Genomic DNA, 23,380 nt, shown 5'->3' with positions numbered 1-23,380 from the left:
ACCAATCCATTACAATCCACTTAGAAAGTAATAACTTATTATCCAGCAGGGAAAAAAATGGTTTCAGAAAAAAATTACCCTGTAATCTGCAAGTCTTACCCTGCAAAAACATATGGACCACTTAACTTGATCAGGGTAAAATAATAGACGCAATCTACATAGATGTTTGTAAAGCCTTTGATTCAGTAGTATACGATAAACTACTTCTGAAACTAAAATCCTATGGCATTTCTGCACCACTACATGATTGGATAACAGTATTCCTGTCTAACAGACAACAAGTGATCAAAATAGAAACTTCCATGTCTAATCATGGTCCTGTCAATAATGGTGTCCCTCAAGGCAGTGTTTTAGGACCAACACCCTTCATACTCTACATAAACAATCTTTGTGATCATATTATAAGCAACTCTGTTCTCCTTGCTGATGATGTTAAACTATTTAATACTACCTACAATGCTGCTACCCTTCAAAAGGACCTTGACCATATAGCTGAATGGTCAAACAACTGGCAACCTCAAATCTCAACCAACAAATGCTCTGTCTTACCCATTGGCAAAAAGAATCAGAATACAAAATAAAAACTTAGAGGAAGCAAACTTATAGATTACCCTAACTCTGTCAAAGACCTTGGAGTACTTATATCAAGGGCTAGAGCCCACTGTAACAACATTGCCAAAACGCACTAAAAGAGTTCTTCATCTAATCCTACATAGCTTCTTCTCTGGCAACATTGCACTGCTAACCAGAGCATATAAAACATTTGTTAGACCAATTCTAGAATACAGCTCACTTGTCTAGAACCCACATTGCATATCAGACATTAATACAATCAAGAGAGTCCAGAAATATTTCACAAGAAGAGTCCTTTACTCCAGCGTTTCCCAACCGCTGTGCCGCGGCACACTGGTGTGCCGCAAGACAAGGTCAGGTGTGCCGTGAAGTTCCGCTTCCAAACCGGAAGTTGAGTGTCCCGGCTTGCTTCTTCACACCTTCATTTTCGCGCCTTTCTTCTTCGTGCCTTCTTTGCAGCAGGTGAGCTTGGGACTCGGCGGGATGGCAATAGCAGCGGCTGAGGCTTTCACTTGTGGCATCGGGAGTGCTAATAGCGGCGGTGGCGGGAATAGCGGGGGGTGGCTCCTGCAAGTGGAAGCCTCAGCCCTGGAGCCCCCTCGCACCCATGGCTTCTCGTCGATGCCTCTGCCTGCCCGATCCGCGGGAGTGCTAATAGCGGCGGCGGCGGGAATAGCGGGGGGAGGGCTCCTGCAAGTGGAAGCCTCAGCCCTGGAGCCCCCCCCCACTATTCCCGCCACCGCCGCTATTAGCACTCCCGCGGATCGGGCAGGCAGAGGCATCGACGAGAAGCCATGGGCGCGAGGGGGCTCCAAGCATGAGAGAGAGAGAAAGAACAAGAGAGAGAAAGAAAATAAGAGAAAACAGGAGAGAGAGAGAGACTAAGAGAGAAAGAAAAGAGAGAGAGAGAAAATAAGAGAATGAGAGAGAGCAACAGAGAGAGAGAAAGAACAAGAAAAAGCACGAGAGAAGAAAAGCAAGAGAGAAAAAGAGAGATAGCAAGAGATACTGAAAAGAAAGCAAGAGAGAGAGAGAAAAAAAGAAAGCAAGAGAGACAGATAGGAAGAGGAAAGGAGCGAGAGAGAAATGAGAACAAAAAGGGGAGGAGAAATGAGAAAATGATTGAGGCAGAGAATGAGAGGAGAGAGAAACAAGAGAGAGAGAGGTGATTCTTGAAGCATGGTAAAAAGCACCCAAATAATAAGAAAAAACCCCCAGCCCTCACCTGTTTTTGAAAAGAATAAAAGAGAATAAAACCCCAGCCCTCACCTGGTTTTGGAAATGGTTTGAGTACACACAGACATATAAGGGGCGGGGGGAGAGACAGAAATGAGACAGTAGTATAAATTTGAGGAGGGATGATTGATGATTGACTGTATTTATAAGGGGATGTTACATGGGATTGTATGTTCTATGTATAAATACATGTAGAAATACTGTAGATCTGAAGGTCAGCAGTTAAAATCTCATCCCCAGCTCCAGGTTGACTCAGTCTTCCACCCTTCCGAGGTGGGTAAAATGAGGACCCAGATTGTGGGGGCAATATACTGGCTCCGTTAAAAAATGCTATTGCTAACATGTTGTAAGCCGCCCTGAGTCTAAGGAGAAGGGGGCATAAAAATTGAATAAATAAATAAATAAATAATATTTACTGTCATTTTGTGTCATTTTGGTTGGTGGTGTGCCCCAGGATTTTGTAAATGTAAAAAGTGTGCCGCGGCTCAAAAAAGGTTGAAAATCACTGCTTTACTCCTCCAAACAAAATACCTTATTCCACCAGACTTGAAATACTGGAATTAGACAATTTACAACTATGTTGCCTCCAAACTGATCTAAATGTAGTTCATAAAATCATATACCAAAATGTCCTCCCTGTTAATGACTACTTCACTTTCAACCGCACATAATAGATTCAAATTAAATGTAAGCAGCACTAAACTCGACTGCAGAAAATACAATTTCAGCAACAGAGTGATCAATGCCTGGAATGCACTACCTGACTGTGATTTCTTCCCCAAACCCCAAAAACTTTAACCTTACATTGCCTACAGTTGACCTCTCCCCGTTTCTAAGAGGTCTGTAGTGTGCATAAGCACACTATTGTGCCTACTATCCCTGTCCTATTGTCCTCTTTTATTGTTACTTTTTACTTATGTTATTTCTATACAAACTATAGTAGTAGGATAGTAATACTGCTATCCTATTCATGCTTGACAAATAAATAAAATAAAATAATACAACAACCTCTTGTTTTGTTCTATTCGGGCTACTCTTTACCTAAGTGATGTGATGACTGTGTGTTGACCATCTGCCATGGGGGGGGGGGGGTTAAATCTCAAATCAGACTGAACATCAAATAAAAAGAAAAGGCCACCATCTTAGGAAATTGCTTTGTTTGCTTTTAATTCACAAGATTTGAAGGATGTATCAAGTTGCTGAGGCAAAAAGGAAGCAGTTTTTAATTGGGACAAAAATGTAGTATTGGCCATTCACTGTTCCTTGCATGGTACTAGTATCTAATGATCTCAGCAATAACATTGAGAGAGTTAACTAGTTGGAGGGGATTGTTTATTCTACAAAATAAAATAAAAAACACAATGAACAGGCCTTATTTTTCTTTTATTTATCAAGTTAGCAATGTGAAAGCCATTTCTGACTCATAGTTAGACAAGTAGAAGTTAATAACTGGGTAGTGTTCGCTCTCATGTGACTATAAAAGTATTGGCTTCTGGACACTGCTTGCAGTTTTACAGCCTGTCAGTGTTTGGAATTAGGAGTGACCTGTTTATTCACTGAATTAGCCAATCAAAACAGTCCTGTGTGAACTTCATTCAAGACAAGCAGACACTTTGTAAATGTGTAAATATACCTCCTGTTAGAGTGACTTAACAGGAGCTTGCTTGCAAAGGAGACTTGTAGACTGGATTTCTTCATCCTGAAATCTTTTCTTGGGCTTTGGATTAATACTTCTGATACAAAAAACCTGCCTTATATATATATAGGGATGTCGGAAGGGGAAGATCCTGCCCAGAGTGAGAGGTAGTGTAATTTTACCTTTTGAAAATGGTTTTCTTTTTGTTTAATTAATCAGTATCAGCTTGAATGTTAACCATGACACTAAAGATAAATTTCATTATGTGTGTAAAAATTAATCCAAATATGTTACATGATGGTGCCAGTACAAAATTCGTGATTTGTAAAAGCTGAATAGGAAATGCCTAAGGGAATGACATTAAATGCTCTGACTTATAAAAAAAATCACTGTCATTTCTGCCTCTTCGTAATGTACAGTGATAAAAGACTTAAAAGAAATGTCAGACCATTAGATAATCCTAGTGTAATTTGCTTTCATTAGACACGTAATGTACTACTACTAGACTGCTCCTTTGATCATCAAATCAGCAGGTTGTAACAGAGGATTTTAAGGTTTTGAGTTGAAGGATATTAGAAAATAACTCTTTTTTCTTTGGATTAGAATGACTATTTGGAAATTGAACTTTGTTTTTAACTAGCCAGATATTTGGAATTATTAATTATTGGAATCATTAACTATGCTGGAGAGAGTTAGAGACTGTTGATATACAGGTGTTGTAGTCATCTAATCCAATGTTTCCCAACCTAGGCAACTTGAAGATATTTGGACTTCAACTCCCAGAATTCCCCAGCCAGCGAATGAAGTCCAGATATCTTCAAATTGCCAAGGTTGGGAAACACTGATCTAATTTAATCAGATTTTCTGTTACCAAAAATTAGAATATTACTCCACCTATTAGGAAGAAGCATATGTTTTTAACATTCTGTTGCTCTTATATTATTAAATACTGTATTATTGACTATTATTGTATTGTGTTATAATATAAAATTTATTTAAATAATTAAACTTAAATATAGCTACCATTATAAGATGTACTGTTATTTGCAAGATATATCTGGCTCAATTTAGGCCATGGGGTAATTTTTATGAATACACATATTGTGTTATCATTGTAGGCATTTTATTGTTACAGGTAGCCTTCACTTTTAACAACTGGAAGTGGGACTGGAATTTCTGTCGCTAAGCAACACAATTGTAATATGGTCAATATCATGTGACCATGATGTTTAGTGACAGAATTCTAGCCCTTCCAGTTGCCATCATTAAGCAAATTCCCCCATGTCATTAAACAAGGAAATCATGCAGCTGCCATTTGCAATTTTCTGGTGGCCTCCCCACTAACTTTCCTTGTAGGAAGCCAGACAAGGACACAAATGGTGATTGCAGGATTCCACAGCATAATTGGAAGCCAGGCAATGAGTCCCCAGATTGCGACCACATGATCACGGGGATGCTGCAGTCAACATAAGTATGAGAATCAAATACTGTTTATTCAGCACTGTCTTAACATTAGATGGAAGCTGAATGAGTAGTTGTTAACAAGAACCACTTGTACTTTAATTATTAGCATTTCAGATGAGCACATCTCCAGTTTGCCCCCACACCTTCTAATAAGAACACAAAACAATACTTGCTGCATCAGGTAATGATAATGTATTGTTGATTACTCCTGATCATGACGAATGAATTGGATATCAGGTGTGTTAGTTATTAGGACAGGTTTATGTTGCAACTTACCCCTTATTTATATAAGTAACACTATGGAGTGACTATGTTATTTTTTCCTGAAATTCCCGTTTTTCTTCTACTAATTTTTTCATATAAAAGAATGCAGTGAAATTGAGCAGAATTGGGGAGTCAAATGTATAATGAACACATCTACATTTGCCTCCTTTTCATTCTGATTCCACTTTTATATATTATTGAGGACATCTACCTCCGTTTTTCCAGCAGTTTTACATTTCAAATATACTCAGGTCCAACTAAAATGTTATGTTAATCTTAGTTATGATCCATGTGTTTATTGATTTTATTTGTTGATAGATTTATTAGCCTCTATGTCTTCAGTTTTTGAATATGCAAGTGGCTATATCACATATATTATTCCATAGGCAAGGTTGTAAAAAAACCATTTATGGAAATTAAGACATGGCAAATATTCAAGGTTGTGACATTTTCCTTGCTAATCTGGGACGTCTGTTAGCACAGAAAGTACAAAGAACTTTCAAAGTTATATACATGAGAATATATGTGAAAAAGCCAGTAAGTTAGCCCTCAACTTACAACCATTTGTTTGAAGTTACACCACCATTGAAAAAAGTAACTTGTGACCATTTTTCATACTCATGACTGTTACAGAATCTCCATGGCCAGGTAATCAAAATTCAGACACTTGGCAACTGGCATACATTTGCGACCTTCCAAGAAGCAAAGTCAGTGGGGAAGCTATAATCAGTTAACAACCATTTTACTAAAGTTAGTAAATCAGTGATTCACTTAACAATTGTGACAAAACATGGGACAAAACTCACTTGACAATTGTCTTGCTTAAGGGAATTGTTGATCTCTTTTGTGGTTATAGCCATATCCAATCCTCCTCAGTTTTTTAAAGATCACAGTCACTTACCTGCTATATATGTAACACCAAAGGGGAAACATTCCAGGACATTGAAGAGTAATAGATTAAAGCAGAGATCTTCAAACCTGTCAACTTTAAGACTTATGGACGTCAACTCCCAAAATTCTCCAGCCAGCAGTTTCAATGTCCTGGAGTTGAAGTTCACAAGTCTTAAAGTTGACAATTTTGGGAACCCCTGGATTAAAGTGATATTTTTTTAAAAATCCTGGGGATGGCAAAGTATACTGTATATACAAATTTGCCCATATATACAGTGATCCCTCGATTTTCGCGGGTTCGAACTTCGCAAAACGGCTATACCATGGTTTTTCAAAAATATTAATTTAAAAATACTTTGCGGGTTTTTTCCCGATACCACGGTTTTTCCCTGCAGATGACGTCATACGTCATTGCCAAACTTTCGTCCACCTTTAATAAATATTTTTTTTAATAAACTTTAATAAATAAACATGGTGAGTAATAATCTAAATGGTTGCTAAGGGAATTAGGAATTGCAGTTTAGGGGTTTAAAGTGTTAAGGGAAGGCTTGTGATACTGTTCATAGCCCAAAATAGTGTATTTACTTCCGCATCTCTACTTCGCGGAAATTCGACTTTCGTGGGCGGTCTCGGAACGCATCCCCCGCGAAAATTGAGGGAACACTGTAGTACTCAGCAGAAATCAAGTTCAACTCAAAAGATACACATAAGTAGGTGTTTTGAAAGTTCATTGGATGCACAATAGCATATGATACATACATACACAATTCTATCAGCAGCAAAAAAAAATATGTCTGTATGAAACACATGAATTTTAATCCAGCCAAAAAATAATTGAAAAATGATTGAAAGGTTCTGTAATATGTTGATGTTCTGTTTTAATTTCAATATATCTGATCTTTTTTCAAAGCAATTCTTGTACTGTAGTTGGATTAAATTATATAATTATCAAATGAATTATTACTTGCTTTCGTATTACAAAAAATATATAAATGCTGATTCACCATCAGAGTTTCCTTATGTAAAGTTTTGATTGTCATCATGGAGGAATATGACGCAAAGAGATGTAGGATATTTATTGGCAATGTTGCAATCCTTAGACTGCTTTCCTGGAACTTGAACAAGTAGTTTTGTGCTGTAACTTGACTCGTTTGTGCCTTTGGTTGACTGTAAGTCCAATTTAGCTTCAGCATTAGATCTTCTGAGGCAACCTAGCCTCTAACTCTGGGATTACTAGCTTCTGTGATTAAATTATCACTATCCTTATAGTCAATATGTTCCTAAATAAAAGCACTCTTAATTTCTTTTCTAATAAAGAAAAAGACCATAGGGAATTTCCAGTAAAGACCATAGGAAATTGGGTACTGGAACACCATATTATAGTAGTGTCATTCCTACTTGCAGGAACATAGGTTCTGATTATGTGTCCACACCCTCGTGCCTGTGATGTGGCAAACTATAAGGCACAATTTAACCCAGTGGTGTTTATTATCTTTATGAAATTGCTAGGGGCAGTCAGGAATTTTGGAACTGGGTGTCACCTATATGTTGATAACATTCATGTCTATTTCTCCATAATATCTGAATCAGGAGAGGTTGGGTTCATCTTGAAATAATGCTCAGATGTAGCAGTGAGCTGGGTGAGTGCCAAAAAAAATGATGCTGAATCATGACAAGATGGAGATTTTGTGGACGGATAGTTTCTGGAGATGGGACTTAGGGAGTTAATTTGTTCCAAATGGGGTTAGGTTGTGGGGGTGGTGTTCCTACAGTCGTCACTGTTATCGGAAGCCCAAGAGACCTTTGTAGCCTATTGACAGGGTCAATCAAATTACAAATGGATGTAAGTTGGTAATTTCCTGTTTACGTTATTTTCCCATTGCATCTTTGTTGAATCAATTTCACTGGTTGCTGATTAGCCACCAAGCAACATTCAAGTTTTTGTTTATGACATCCAGGTCACTGAACAGCTTGGGATCATGTGAGCTTCTCAGATCTCCTTTGCTGTTAATAGATTTTGTCATTCATTGAGATTCTTGGGAGCTGTCCTGCCAAGGTAATGAGTCAACAATAACAAACCCATTCTGTGGTGACAATTCCACGCATTTCTAACAAATCTTCTAACCAATCTTATAGACTAAATAATGAAAATATAAGTACGCTGAAATTAGTTGAGATTTGGGTTTTGTGTTTGTTTGTTAGGTTAGGTTAGGTTAGTTTAGTTTAGTTTTGTTTTGTTCTGTTTTGTTCTGTTTTGTTCTGTTTTGTTTATAGGCTATCCCACTCTGTTATGACTGGATAGGCAACAAGTAGTATAGTATAAACCTCACCAAACATATGGGAGGGGAGGACAATGGTTTAAAAGAACAGAAGTAGAAGGGATCTATCATTCTCTCTAACCTAAGATTAAGAATGGAGCCAGGTTTTAAGGGCCATATAACATACCAGGGGGAATGAAGTTCCAAAGGAGAGGAATCCCAGTAACAAGCTTACATATTTATGATTTTATTGCGACTTCTCTAGCTTAGCTAAAATTTATATACAATGAAATATATTTCACAATACTCAATTTATGTTAAAAAAAATTGCACGTTAATGCCAAATAAGCACCTTTTTAAAAAATCTGTTAAAATATGCTTAATTTTAATCCGTGAATAGGCAGTGTTTTGTTGTCTTGTTCATGTTGTAGTATGAGAAATGGTGATGTTCTCTTAGTTTAACATAATTCAGGGGCAAGACAAGCCTAGATAATTCAGAGTTCAAAAGACTGTTGTTTCCACTGTCCACTTAACAGCATCATTTGTAGTTTGTCTTAAAACGGTCTTTTAGTAAGTGTCAGGAAGTATTAAAGGGATTAGTCATGTATTCAAAAGACAAAATCAAGAGGAAAATAGAATACTTAGTGTTATTATACTGCTTTAGTAATTTAATGAACACTAAATACTATGAATACACAATTTGGCGTGCTAGTTTGCTGGCATGGAAATGAGTGCTTAATGGGGTGAACAAATGGAACAGGGAAGTCATTATTTGAAATTTGCTGGTCAGTAGTTAGCCATTTCTGCGCTTGACTGGACATTCACGTGACATAGAGTATATGCCTTGCCTGCGCTCTCCTATCTCATGACTGGCAACAGTGCAAGGACCAAAATGTTTTAATATTGTGAATTACAGTAGCCGCTGCTAACTACAGTGATCCCCCGCTCGTTGCGAGGGTTCCATTCCAGGACCCCCCGCAACGAGCGGGTTTTCGCGAAGTAGCGCTGCGGAAGTAAAAACACCATCTGCGCATGTGCAGATGGTGTTTTAAACTTCCGCAGCGCTAGCAAGGAGCCGAAGATTGGGGGGCGGCGCGGCTGCCTTCCGTGACTGAGCCTGGCTGGCCCGGAAGATCGTAGCGCGCGTTGGCTGCAGCGGCGGCGACATTGCTGCCGGCTTGGCTTCGCTCGCCGCTGCAGCCAACGCGCGCTACGATCTTCCGGGCCAGCCAGGCTCAGTCACGGAAGGCAGCCGCTTGGCCCGGGATGCTGGGCCGAAAGGAGCCGGGCTTGAAGATCGCAGCGCGCGTTGGCTGCGGTGGCGAGGGCTTGCGATGGAGGGTGGAGGAAGCGGCCATGGGAGGGCGAGCTGCCTCAGGGAGGAGGATCGGGCGGGACCAGGTGGGGGCTGGAATTTCTCCGCCAGGGCGAAGGGCGGGCGAGCGGCGAAGGGCGGGCGAGCGGGTGCTGGGGAGGGCTTCTCGCCCTCCCGCCAGCAAGAGGGGGAGCGAACGGCGTGGGCAGGCGAAGGGCGGGCGAGCGGCAGCGAGGAGTTTGCGTGGGCGGTGGGGAAACTCCTCGCTGATGCCAGCAAGAGGGGGAAGACCCAGAGAAGCCGCCCAGCAGCTGATCTCCCGGTTGCCATCTACGCATGCGTGCCCATAGAAAAAAAAGGGCACGCATGCGTAGATGGTATTTTGACTTCCGGGTTGAAAAATCGCAAATTACCCTGTTCGCAATGGTCGGGGACGCAATAACCGGGGGATCACTGTACTACTATTTTATAAAGGTTCAGGACCTGGAACAGCCACTATGTGAAAATGTGTGATTACACATTCTTAAATTAAATTAAATTAAATTAAACTATTGAAAATTATTTAAATGCTCGTATACTTTGCCATTGGTTTATCAGTAATAGTACACGGCTTGAAACAGTGCATAACTCTGAAACATGGATGTGTAATTTTTAGGAAAACTTGCCATAGATTCATCAACTGTTTAATTTAATGGGTAGAGACAGCACTAAAGGATTAGTCTTTCAGTTGAAATATTTTGAAGGGAACTTTAGGGTATATAAATGAGAGGTTTGACCAGAACAAACAGAAGTTTCAGAAGTTTCCCACTTTCAGCTAATGTTTTTCTGATGTACAACCAAATCCACAGTCCTGGGACTGTGTTTTTTTGTTGATTATGAGGCGTAGGCATGCTAAATTATCCTCTGTTCCCATGAGAACCAATACAAGTAGTAATAACTATTTTCTCCCTTCAGCTCTTATCTCTCTACTTGTTTTTCTGTGTTCAGGTAAAATTTTAAAGTTTCCATTGCTTCAGAGTTGTTAACCTGATCCTACGCAGCTTTTGCTTAGGCAATCTCACTCTACTCACAAGAGCCTACAAAACTTTTGCCAGACCTATCCTAGACTATTGCTCATCTGTCTGGCACCCATACCACATCTCAGACATCAACATCGTTGAAAATGTCCAAAGATATTTCACCAGAAGAGCCCTTCACTCCTCCACTCGAAACAGAATATCCTACGAAAATAGACTAACAATCCTGGGCCTAAACCACGACTTGAGTATTGCCCACAAGATCATATGCTGCAATGTCCTACCAGTCAATGACTACTTCAGCTTCAACCACAATAACACAAGAACACACAACAGATTCAAACTTAATACGAACCGCGCCAAACTTGAATGTAAAAAATATGATTTCAACAATCGAGTTACCGAAGCGTGGAACTCATTACCAGACTCAATTGTGTCAACCCCTAGCTCCCAACATTTCTCCCTTAGACTCTCCACGATTGACCTCTCCAGATTTCTAAGAGGCCAGTAAGGGGCATACATAAGTGCACTGGTGTGCCTTTCGTCCCCTGTCCAATTGTCTCTCCTTTCTTTCACCTATCTTATATATTCTCTTCCTTTCATATATCCTCTCCTCTAAGTTCACTTTCACCCTCTTTTATATTATCACAAGTCTATTTTTCTTCCTATGTATCTGTGTATTGGACAAATGAATAAATAAAATAAATAAATAAATAGGCAAGAATGGATTTCCAGACAAGTAAAGTCTAAATGAGGTAAAGAATATGAGAAAGAAAAATAAGACTGTGTTACTAAATTAAAAGTTAATTGTTCTTCTCCATTCTGGGTGGAGCCAGCATTCAGGACGGTTGTCTTCATCCACTCAGAATGAGGACTGAGTCTATAATTTTTGCCAGGATCTGCCCTGCTATGATCCAGCTTATGACTCAGTCCTTCAGCAAGACGGACGTGGCAAATTCAGCTCTCATTCTGAATGCTGGATTTCTACCATCAAAGCACACACGCAGTTCCCTACAATTTGTCACTTGCTACGAGGGGCATCCAACTTGTGTCATCTGGTGATTCACCATTATCTGACATGGGACCTTTCATGGGTTCTCAAATCCCTCATGGGTCCCCCCTACGAACCACTGATGGAAGCGTCGCTCCGTCATCTTTCTTTCAGAGTTGCCTTTTTTAGTCACGATTACATCTGCAGGACGGATTTCCGAGTTATTTATTTATTTATTCATTCATTCATTCATTCGTTTATTTATTTATTTGATTCCCTTCTCCTTAGACTCAGGGCGGCTTACAACATGTTAGTAATAGCACTTTTTTAACAGAGCAAGGCTATTGCCCCCACAATCCGGGTCCTCATTTTACCCACCTCGGAAGGATGGAAGGCTGAGTCAACCTTAAGCCGAAGGACTGAGATTTGAACCGCTGACCTTCAGATCTACAAGTCAGCTTCAGTGGCCTGCAGTACAGCACTCTACCTGCTGCGCCACCCCGGCTCATCCACACTCTCAGTTCGGCAGGACCTCTGCATATTCCACCTGGACTGGGTGGTTCTTCGTTTGGACCCATCATTTATCCTCAAAGCCAATTCTTCTTTTCATTGGGTGCAAGAACTATTCTCCTTTCCACTCACACCCTATGCACCCATCAGAAAGACTTTGGCACTCGCTGGATGTCAGAAGGATCTTTCAGATATATATATAAACCAGACCTGTACCTTCTGTAGAACAGAGGCTCTTTTTGTAGCCTTCATCCTTCAGTCCTTGGGCCTTCGAAGGTTTTCAACAACCATTGGTCAATGATTCAGGGCACTATGGCCAAGGCATGCAGGCTCTCTTCCTTACCAGACCAGCGGGCATGACGGCACACTCAACCTGCAATGCAGCTACCTCTGCGGCCTGGGCCACCCAGTCATGTCTGCAAGAAGCAGATTGAGTGGCTTCCTGAGCTTCGTCTTCTCATTTTATACACCATTACAAGATTGACACATACGTGTTGGCGGACATGGCCTTTGGCCAGAGGGTCTTACAGAGAGTGGTAGAAAACGTCTGCTAGGGGACATCAGACTGTTCCCACCCATGTGGACCTAGGGCTTTGGTATGTCCCATCCTGAATGCTGCCTCCACCCAGAATGGAGAAGGGATGTTGGTTTTACCTGATACGCCTCTTCTCATAAGATGGAGCCAGCATTCAGTCCCGCCCTTGACCAGTCTGGTTTTCATTTCATGTAACCTGTGCTTATTCCAGACCAGGATCTACTTGCTCAGACATTGCGATGCGGATGGGGGCTTGCAGTTGCTAAACCTGTCTGAGTTTGCCACATTGATTCTAGTCTTTGGATTTGTCAAAGCTGGGTCATAGCAAGGCGGATCCTGACCAAAAAAAAGACAGACTTGGTCCTCATTCTGAGTGGACGAGGATAACCATCCTGAATGCTGTCTCTATCTTATGAGAAGAGGTGTATCAGATAAGATCAACACTGTTTTCTGAGTCCTGAGTCAATTACCTAGAGTTGTTGATATAACCGGAAACTGTGTAACTACTATCATTTGTTTATGTTTTCATAATCCCTTACTTACCATATCATGGCATTAATTCACCTTAATGTGGAGCAAAGTAAGGACATAATTCATGAATACTTTGACCAATTCATGTAACTATAAAATTATGGGAAACAGGAAGATCCCTCCCTCCCTCTTTCTCTCTCCCTCTCTCTCTCTCTCTCTCTCTTTCTTTCTTTCTGTCTTTCCAGTAATATGAGATGTTACTGACCTTTCTAAGAAAAACCCAGTGGTTTATTTTCCCGTGAGCAGATGTCAGGTTACACACTAGCAGCATGAGAGCATTAGTCATTTTCAGAGAATCTGATGGAACTGAATCTCCTGGACAGCATTTGGAACTGTGATGGGCTGCAGCATCTGCTTGTCTTAACTACTAGGAGACTGGGCATGAGGCACTTCAGCTCTGAGCTAAGCAGCTCTTTCATCACAGAACAAAGCCAGAAGCTTAGAAGAAAACATTCTTGTTTGGCTCCATCTGCTAAATATTTCTATTGGTATGAACAAGTGTAGTCTCTCAAATTGGATAGGATTAGCTTAGAATAGACATGCAAGGATATGTCACTAAATTACCAAAGGTCTGTCCACAAAAAGAAAATTGGCATTATTGTCATAAGAAGCAGAACTCTTTATTTTTAATACATAATGGAAGTTGCAGTTGTTATTATAGTTTTCTTGTTACCATTGTTGTGGCATTCTTGGTTCTCTTTGAGCTTGATTGTTTGATTGCAGAGGTTTTATTAGTCAACTAAGTAGCATCATCCGTATTGTTGTTATAACCTGTTAACAACAATAGGAAGCCACAGCCACCAGTTGTTTAGCTAGTATTGATCTTCATAAGCATCAAATTCTAGGGTATCATAATGTATCAATGTAGTATATGTGTGGATCAAAGCAGTGTGGCCTTTTATAATTGATAGATGGAAATTTTGTCAATGGGTAGATTTTCTAGCTACTGTCTTAAGAGTTTTTGGGATGCTGATAACCACTGGGACCACCACATCTGATTTATGACATAACCTGCCATAAATTGTAGAGGTTTTCCAGTAAATTGGCAACTGTGTTATGTTATTTATAAACAGTTTGTATGGTCTTCTTGCACAAGCTGAGTGTATGAAGTACTTTTCTTTTGTTTCTTTGCACAATCTGCACTTGTAAACATTTGATTATTATTTTCAGTTCTGAACCTAATTGCATTAGTTCAAATTTATTTTTTATTTATTAATTGGATTTGTATGCTGCCCCGCTGCAAGCTCAGGCAAATAGCCTGTTCTTGAGCAGCCAAACCAAACCTTCAGTTTCTTTGTTTAATATTCCAGTTGTAAGCCATTGCCAGGTTTTATCTTTGTCCAGTTTCCCTGAAAACATTTGTAGAAATTGACCATATAATGCTTTTCCTTGCCAGCATTCCATGTTTTATTACATTATTTTAATATTCATGTTTTGTTTCATGCTCATTCAGTAACTTCCAATTTTTAAATTATTATTATGGCTAGAACCCTTAGGCCAGTAATGGTGAATCTAAGGCACACCTGCCACAGGTGGCGCACGGACCCCTATCTGAGGGCACGCAAAGCATTGCCCTATATCAGTTACAGCCCACATGCGCGCGCTAGTCAACTGGGTTGGGGTTTTTTTGCCTTCTTTGTTGTTTTCGCTCTCCCCAGGCTTCAGGAAAGCTTCCTGAACCCTGAGGATGGCAAAAAATGGCCCAATGGGCCGATTGGAAGTTTGGTTCCGAACTTCTGGTTGGCCTATTTTTTGCTCCCCCTGGACTTCAGGAAGCTTTCTTGAACCCTGAGGAGAGCAAAAAACAGCCCAACGGGCCTACTGGAAGTCCAGAGGCTTCAATGAGGCCTGGCAGGTCATTGCATGGCGGTTGGGGGCACGCATGTGCGCTCAAAAGGTTCTCCATCACTGCCTTAGGCTATACAGTGGCCTTTCAGGTGCCTATCTTCTGCATCACCTCTGATATATCTGAAGGCAATAAGTAGTCCTACGTTTAATACTGTGCAGAATAACTATATATCTTGGAACTCATAGTTCTCGTAACTCCAATTTTGATTGATGGGTTTTGTGCATATTACCATGGATGGAAAGCTACTGACAAGGTGATATTGGAGTGAATAGGTACAATTCTACTGTCCTTTCTATTTCATCTGTGATTTTAAAAAAAGATGCTTTAGTCTATTTGATGAACAGAACAAAATAGGACATTTTAATATTAATGTATTTTTCGGAGTATAAGAGGTTTTGGGGGAGGAAAAAAAGGCTCTGCCTACCAGCAATTTGTCAAACCACAAATAACACAGATGATACATACGGTTTCTGATGTATTTCTGTATGAGTGTGTCTGGCCCATAGAAATAGCAAAGAATTGGAAAAATGTACATAATGGCGGTATATTAATCCCAGAAATTTTTCTTAAATGTATTCACACTAACTCCTCTCAATTATTTAAATACAGTGATACCTTGTCTTACAAACTTAATTGGTTCCGGGACGAGGTTCTTAAGGTGAAAAGTTTGTAAGACGAAACAATGTTTCCCATAGGAATCAATGGAAAAGCAATTAATGCGTGCAAGCCCAAAATTTTCCCGTTTTGCCAGCCAAAGTGCCTGTTTTTGCGCTGCTGGGATTCTCCTGAGGCTCCCTTCCATGGGAAACCCCACCTCTGGACTTCTGTGTTTTTGCGATGCTGCAGGGGAATCTCAGCAGGGGAATCCCAACATCGCAAAAATGAGCGCTTCGCTGGCAACGGAAGTCCGGTGGTGGGGTTTCCCAGTGAAGGGAGCATCAGTGAAATTGCAGCATTGCAAAAAACACCGAAGTCCTCAAAACCCCACCTCCGGACCTCTGTGTTTTTGCGATGCTGCGATTTCACTGAAGCTCCCCTTGCTGGGAAACCCCACCTCTGGACTTCCATTGCCAGCAAAGCGCCCGTTTTTGCACTGCTGGGATTCCCCTGCTGGGATCCCCCTGCAGCATCACAAAAACATGGAAGTCCAGAGGTGGGGTTTCCCATGGAGGGGAGCCTCAGAGGAATCCCAGTGCTTCGCTGGCAATGGAAGTCCGGAGGCGGGGCATCCCAGTGGCGGTGGTGGGTTTGTAAGGTGAAAATAGTTTGTAAGAAGAGGCAAAAAAATCTTAAACCCCGGGTTTGTATCTCGAAAAGTTTGTATGATGAGGCGTTTGTAAGACGAGGTATCACTGTAGATCTATCCAAACATGACTAAGTTAGGTTTAACTCAGCTGCCTTATCTTAATACTAATATTTAATACTAATATTTAATACTAAAACAGGACATTTCTGATTATACTTTTACAGATCTTTAAAATTGAGGTGGCTTTCTGGAAGTATTCTCTGCTATTTAAAAGATGATACAATAGAGCTGGGCCTCTTCAGATCAAACATTTATTTTAAAAAGTTTCCTCATTTTGCTAAGTTGCAATAAAGCAGTCTTTAAAAAATAAATCTAATAATTTGAACATTCTATAGACATTTATAGTTATTGACTTACCGCCTTGTAGCAAAAAACAGCCAGTTTCAGCATAGTCTGATCCCCCCCAGCAATTTACCTCCGTGCAGCTTTAATTTTACTTTCATTTTAGCACGTGGGCTTGCGGGCAATTTCAATCAATCAGGAGACATATAATCAGTGGCTTGTGCTAATCAGGCCCTGCTGCTTTTTGCTGCAAGGAGGTAAATTGCTGGGAGGAAGAGGCCAAAGGATGGCGTTGGCTGGGTGGGGCTATATTTGGTGTATAAGAAACACTCAAGTTTTCAAGAAGAGAAAGAGGTAGGTGTAAATCTGGACCAGCGTTCCCCTTAAGTTGCGTGCGTGCGCATGTGCATGCCCCAAAATACCCCCTTGCGCACCCTTTTCCATGGGCGCGCGCTCCCCATCCCCCTGCCAGCCTGCAGCGGGGGCAGGGAGGTGCCGTCAGTAGAAAGCAAGGGAGCCGCGGCCGCCCCTGCCTCCCCACGATGCCTCTGGCCCCCTCGCACCCCTGGCCTCTTGGCCCTGCCCCCGCCCGCCCGACCCACCCCCTCTCCTCCGCTGCCTCCTGCCTTGGGGCGCGACTTCTCCCGCGGCAGGGGCTGCGGCTTCTTCTCCTCATCCGCGCTCCCAGCCAGGGGGCTGCGAGAAAGGGTTTTCTCCGCGGGCTTCGGGAATGCCCGCCTCACCCCTCTTGCAGCCCCTTCGATGGGAGCGCTTTCGTCCCAGACCTTTCAGCAAGGGGGCTGCAGTAGAGGCAGGGCAGGCGTTCCCGAAGCGCTCGGAGAAAGCGCTCTCGCAACCCCCTCGCTGACAGAGAGAGGGGGAGAGAAAGTAAGTGAGAAAGAGAGAGAGAGAGAAAGGGGGGAGAGAGATAGCAAGAGAGAGAAGAGAAAGAAAGAAAGAGAGAGAGATAGAAAGAAAGAAAGAGTGAGAGATAGAGAAAGAAAGCAATAAAGAGAGAGAGAGAGAGAGAGCAAGAAGGGGAGAGAGAAAGAGAGAGAAATGACTCTTGATTTAAAGCATATGGTAAAAAGCACCCAAATAATAACAGAGAGAAAAAAACCAGCCGTTTGTGTTTGTGTGTGTTTGTGTGTGTGTGTGTGAACTCTTGAACCATTTCCAATAGCTCACCTGTTATTGGAAATGGTTCAAGAGTTCACACACACACACACACACACACACACACACACAAGGGGGGAGAAGTCAGGGATGGAAAAAGAGGAGAAGATAGTAATAATAGCAATAGATTTTGGTTTTGTTTTATTATTAATTTCTTTTAATAAAAAAGAAGGGAATTTTTTCTTATTTATTTATTTATTTATTTATTTATTTATTTATTTATTTATTTATACTTCTATGCCGCCCAGTCCCAAAGGGACTGCTGCTCAGACACTATACTTTTCCGCCCACACCAAAAAAAAATTAGAGGGAACATTGATCTGGACTACATGTAATCCCAGATTTCTGAGAGCATATACTAAAATTCAATAGCAAACCATCAAATACTATATTTTTCAGAGTATAAGACATACCTTAGTTTGGGGGAGGAAAATGGGTGGGGGGACTGCCTACCAAGTATTAATCTGGCTAGCGTTCTTAGTCTGATCAGTTTCAGGACATTATTTTATCCCCAGGTTAGGGCTTTAAAAAACCTTATTCAGAGCAAGTAACAATGAAAAAGCCTGCAAGCCAGTAAGAGCTGGGAAGATTGTTAGCCCCTCGTTAGGGCTAGAAAAAAACTTATTCGGAGCAAGTAACAGTGAAAAAAAGACTTGGGGCTGGAAAACGTTCTTCGGAGAGAGTAATAATAAAAAAACCTGCAAACCGGTAAGAGATGGGAAGATTATTAGCACCTTGTTAGGGCTGAAAAAAAGCTTCTTCTGAATTGCAAAATTTTGCTGGGACGTCCACAATTAGGTAGCACTTATATTGTTCTCTGTGGAATACAGTATATTCTTATGATAACATTTTCCACAAATTTCAGGAAAAGTTTTATGGACTTCTTAATTTCTGAAGCTGAAAAAGTCATGTGGCAAATAAAATCTGGCCATCTCGTTCCAATCCCTCGCAATGGCATATGTTATAGGAGAAGTAGTAAGGAGAATTACTAATTTTAAGAAATAAGAGTCTATTCATTTCTGCAAGTGTAGAGAATTAGTTTCTGTTAGAAACGTATGATTTAATGTTTCTTTATTAATTTATTTAATTGTCTTTTTCAGCTACCAAGTCAATGCATCTAAATCCGAAAATCGCCTTACACTGAACCAATGTATAGAAGAAACAATGATAAGTTTTTTCTTGTTCCTCCAAGAAATGTCTCATTTTAAAGAACAGAACCCTGGCAAGGTAAAAATTAAGCTTACAGTGTCTTCCATTTCATTTCACTGCTTTTCCTTTTCTTTTTTGCTTTTGCCAACATTCTTATGTAAAAATCTTGTGTGTATGCTGGATTAGTAAATAAATTGAATTACTATTAGGGAATCCCAATTCCTTAAACTAGATTATGACATTTAAAACATCCTGGAAGAAGGCAATAGTTCTGTTGCTAAAATAAATAAATAAATAAATAAATAAATAAATAAATAAATAAATAAATAAATAAATAAATAAATAAATAAATAAATAAATAAATAAATAAATAAATAAATAAATAAATACCTGCATAGAAACATAGAAACATAGAAGTCTGACGGCAGAAAAAGACCCCATGGTCCATCTAGTCTGCCCTTATACTATTTTCTGTATTTTATCTTAGGATGGATATATGTTTATCCCAGGCATGTTTAAATTCAGTTACTGTGGATTTATCTACCACGTCTGCTGGAAGTTTGTTCCAAGGATCTACTACTCTTTCAGTAAAATAATATTTTCTCATGTTGCTTTTGATCTTTCCCCCAACTAACCTCAGATTGTGTCCCCTTGTTCTTGTGTTCACTTTCCTATTAAAAACACTTCCCTCCTGGACCTTATTTAACCCTTTAATATATTTAAATGTTTCGATCATGTCCCCCCTTTTCCTTCTGTCCTCTAGACTATACAGATTGAGTTCATTAAGTCTTTCCTGATACGTTTTATACTTAAGACCTTCCACCATTCTTGTAGCCCGTCTTTGGACCCGTTCAATTTTGTCAATATCTTTTTGTAGGTGAGGTCTCCAGAACTGAACACAGTATTCCAAATGTGGTCTCACCACCATTCTATATAGCGGGATCATAATCTCCCTCTTCCTGCTTGTTATACCTCTAGCTATGCAGCCAAGCATCCTACTTGCTTTCCCTACCGCCTGACTGCACTGTTCACCCATTTTGAGACTGTCAGAAATCACTACGCCTAAATCCTTTTCTTTTGAAGTATTTGCTAACACAGAACTGCCAATACAATAGTCAGATTGAGGATTCCTTTTCCCCAAGTGCATTATTTTACATTTGGAAACATTAAACTGCAGTTTCCATTGCTTTGACCATTTATCTAGTAAAGCTAAATCATTTACCATATTGCCGACGCCTCCAGGAATATCAACCCTATTGCACACTTTAGAGTCATCGGCAAATAGGCAAACCTTCCCTACCAGACCTTCCCCTATGTCACTCACAAACATATTAAAAAGAATAGGACCCAGAACAGACCCTTGTGGCACACCGCTTGTAACCTGACTCTGCTCAGAATACTCGCCATTCACAACAACCCTCTGGTGTCTATGCTTCAGCCAGCTGCAAATCCATTGAACTATCCAGGGATTAAGTCCAATCTTCACTAATTTATCTATCAGCTCTTTATGTGGAACCGTATCAAAGGCTTTGCTGAAGTCCAGGTAGGCAATATCCACAGCACCACCTTCATCCAACACCTTTGTGACATAGTCAAAGAAATCAATGAGATTAGTCTGACATAGAAATTACAAGGAAAGAATAGTAGAAAAGATTTGCTTTTTCACATAGCTATATATAAGTACAGTAAGTCACGTTAAGTTCAATAGAACTAGTATTGTAGGCATATTATATAAAAATTATATTCTACAGTTACATTAACAGTAAAAAAAAGTTGTCCAATTGAATGAGTAGTTACATTTTTATGGATATAGACAGTCTAACATTCCAAGGCAGTTGTACAAAATGGTAATATATTGTGTGTGTTCAGTCCAGTCTTTTTTTAAATCCACTGAAGTGTTACAGAGGATGCAAGAAAGACAATATGATCCCCAGTTGTACTCTAACATTCACACCCCACTTCTGCATCTAATATTTTCTTCTGCATCTTTGGATTGTACGGTACTGCTTGAAATGATGAGATGTTCTAAGCTGAATCACAATCAGACTTTGCAAATTGTTTTCCCCGCAAGATCCAGAAATAGCGCATCTTTATGTGAATCAGATGTCCTAACATTTCTATGTGATTTCCTTTGGCTAAAGGAATAAATGAGATAATATCTGTGTAATGAACTCCCTTGATATGGACATTGCTAAAGAGAGGGTGTGCCCAAAGGGAGTAAACCAAGGTATGGCAAAAATTAGTAAAGAGTCACATAATTCCTACATTTCCCCACTCTCACCAAATTATCTTAATTGAGAATTTTACATGTATATACAGTGGTACCTCGGTACTCGAACACTTTGGTTCTCATACATTTCGGATACTGAACAAAATTTTCGGCAAAAATTTGCTTCGGTATCTGAACAAAAATTCGGATACCAAACAGCCACAGAAAATTTTGTTTATTATCCGAAATGAGGGGACGGGGTGAGAAGGAATGGGAGTCGGAATCCGACACGCCCATCCTGGCCGCCCACTAAACTGCCTCCCAGTCGTGCTCCAAGCTGTAGGAAGGGGAGGGCTGCAATACCGGCAGTTTCGGGGAGCTCCTTTCCTCAGTGGTTCGCCTTGTTCCTTTTAAGCAGCTACACCAACTTTAACCTTCCCAACGGCGGCAGAGGCTTTCCTTCGAGCAGCAGCAGCGCCGGGAACGTCAGCGGCTTCCCTTTCTTATGTCACGTTCCCAGCGCTGCTGCTGCTTGAAGGAAAGCCGCCGCCGCCGCCAGGAAGGAGAAAGTTGGTGTAGCTGCTTAAAGGGAAGAAGACGAGCCACTGAGGAAAGGAGCCCCCCCCCCCGAAACTGCCGGTATTGCAGCTGCCCCCACCTTTCCTACAGCTTGGAGTGCTTAGACCTCAGATCTTTATCCCATAGGAAATAAAGGAAATAGGGGCTGGAAACCAATTAAACCCATTTCCATTATTTCCTATGGGATAAATTAATTCAGTACTCGACCAAATCGGTCCTCGACCACACTTCTGGAACGAATTGTGGTCGAGAACCGAGGTACCACTGTATCTCATAATACTAAAGAGTATCCAACAATATCAGAGTGCTAGTTGTCAGATGCAAGTATAGACTCACAATTCATACCTTCCTACCAGTCTAAGAGCAGTGGAAGTGATGTGCCGGTGCCTGGAGGCTGTTGGGGTCTGGATGGGTGTCAACAGGCTCAAACTCAACCCTGACAAGACGGAGTGGGTGTGGGTCTTGCCTCCCAAGGACAATTCTGTCTGTCCATCCATTACCCTGGGGGGGGGATTATTAACCCCCTCCGAGAGGGTCCACAATGCTCTCTACATGGGGCTTCCTTTGAAAAGTGTTCGGAAACTTCATATCGTGCAGAATGTGGCTGCAAGAGCTATCATGGGGCTTCCAAGATCTGCCCACGTTTCGCCAACACTCCGCAGTCTGCATTAGTTGCCAATCAGTTTCCGGTCACAATTCAAAGTGTTGGTCATCACCTATAAAGCCCTTCTTGGCACTGGACCTTGGTATCTACGAGACCGCCTTCTGCCGCGCGAATCCCAGCGACCGGTTAGGTCCCACAGAGTTGGTCTCCTCCGGGTCCCGTCAACTAAACAATGTCGTTTGGCGGGACCCAGAGGAAGAGCCTTCTCTGTGGCGGCTCCGACCCTCTGGAATCAGCTCCCTCCAGAGATTAGAACTGCCCCCACCCTCCTTGCCTTTCGTAAACTCCTTAAAACCCACCTCTGTCGTCAAGCGTGGGGGAACTGAAACATCTCCCCCTGCCTATGTAGTTTTCTGTGTATGATATGACTGTATGTATGCTTTTTATATATTGGGTTTTCTTGTTTTTTAGACTTTTTAAATGTATTATTGTTATTTTAGAGTCTAACTATTAGATTTGTCATCATATATTGTTTTTATCATTGCTGTAAGCCACCCCAAGTCTACGGAGAGAGGCAGCATACAAATCTAATAAATAATAATAATAATAATAATCTATGTCACCAGGCATGGGGGGAATAACTATCTTGTCCCCCCAGCACCACCTTTTTCTGACTGTAATATATGAGAATGGTATGATTGTGTAGTAATGATCATTTTTTTATATTTAGGGGTTTAAAATTGCTTTTACCTAACTTATATTGGATTTGTACTTTGTATATTGTATTGCTGTTGTTGTGAGCCGTCCCAAGTCTTCGGAGAGGGTCGGCATACAAATCTAATAAAACTAAACTAAACATTGATTTTATTATTATTAGGAATCTTTGATTATTCCTATTCTTAGGTTTGGGGAAGAAAGGAAAAGAAATTCCTATGTTTTTCCCTATGTTTTTCCCACCTACAATGTCTCATACAGCTTCTGCTCTCTGTCAGTTCTCCCTAAAATA

General features: G+C 40.8%; 1 protein-coding gene across 4 annotated transcripts in view; it reads left to right on the top strand.

The window, feature by feature from the left end:
• RETREG1 (reticulophagy regulator 1) overlaps nt 1-23,380 on the top strand; it is a 64,601-nt gene that overhangs the window by 29,495 nt on the left and 11,726 nt on the right. For 3 of the 4 annotated variants that reach the window (XM_070747100.1, XM_070747099.1, XM_070747101.1), the window contains exon 4: nt 18,934-19,060. In XM_070747100.1, the coding sequence (XP_070603201.1) occupies nt 18,934-19,060 (127 nt within the window). Of the gene's footprint in view, nt 1-3,457; nt 3,613-18,933; nt 19,061-23,380 lie in introns of those variants that run through there. The other variant, XM_070747102.1, reaches the window with a different exon arrangement.

Source organism: Erythrolamprus reginae, chromosome 3 (genome assembly GCF_031021105.1).
Source record: "Erythrolamprus reginae isolate rEryReg1 chromosome 3, rEryReg1.hap1, whole genome shotgun sequence".
Lineage (NCBI taxonomy): Eukaryota > Metazoa > Chordata > Lepidosauria > Squamata > Dipsadidae > Erythrolamprus > Erythrolamprus reginae.
This window is presented reverse-complemented; position numbering and strand designations above follow the sequence as displayed.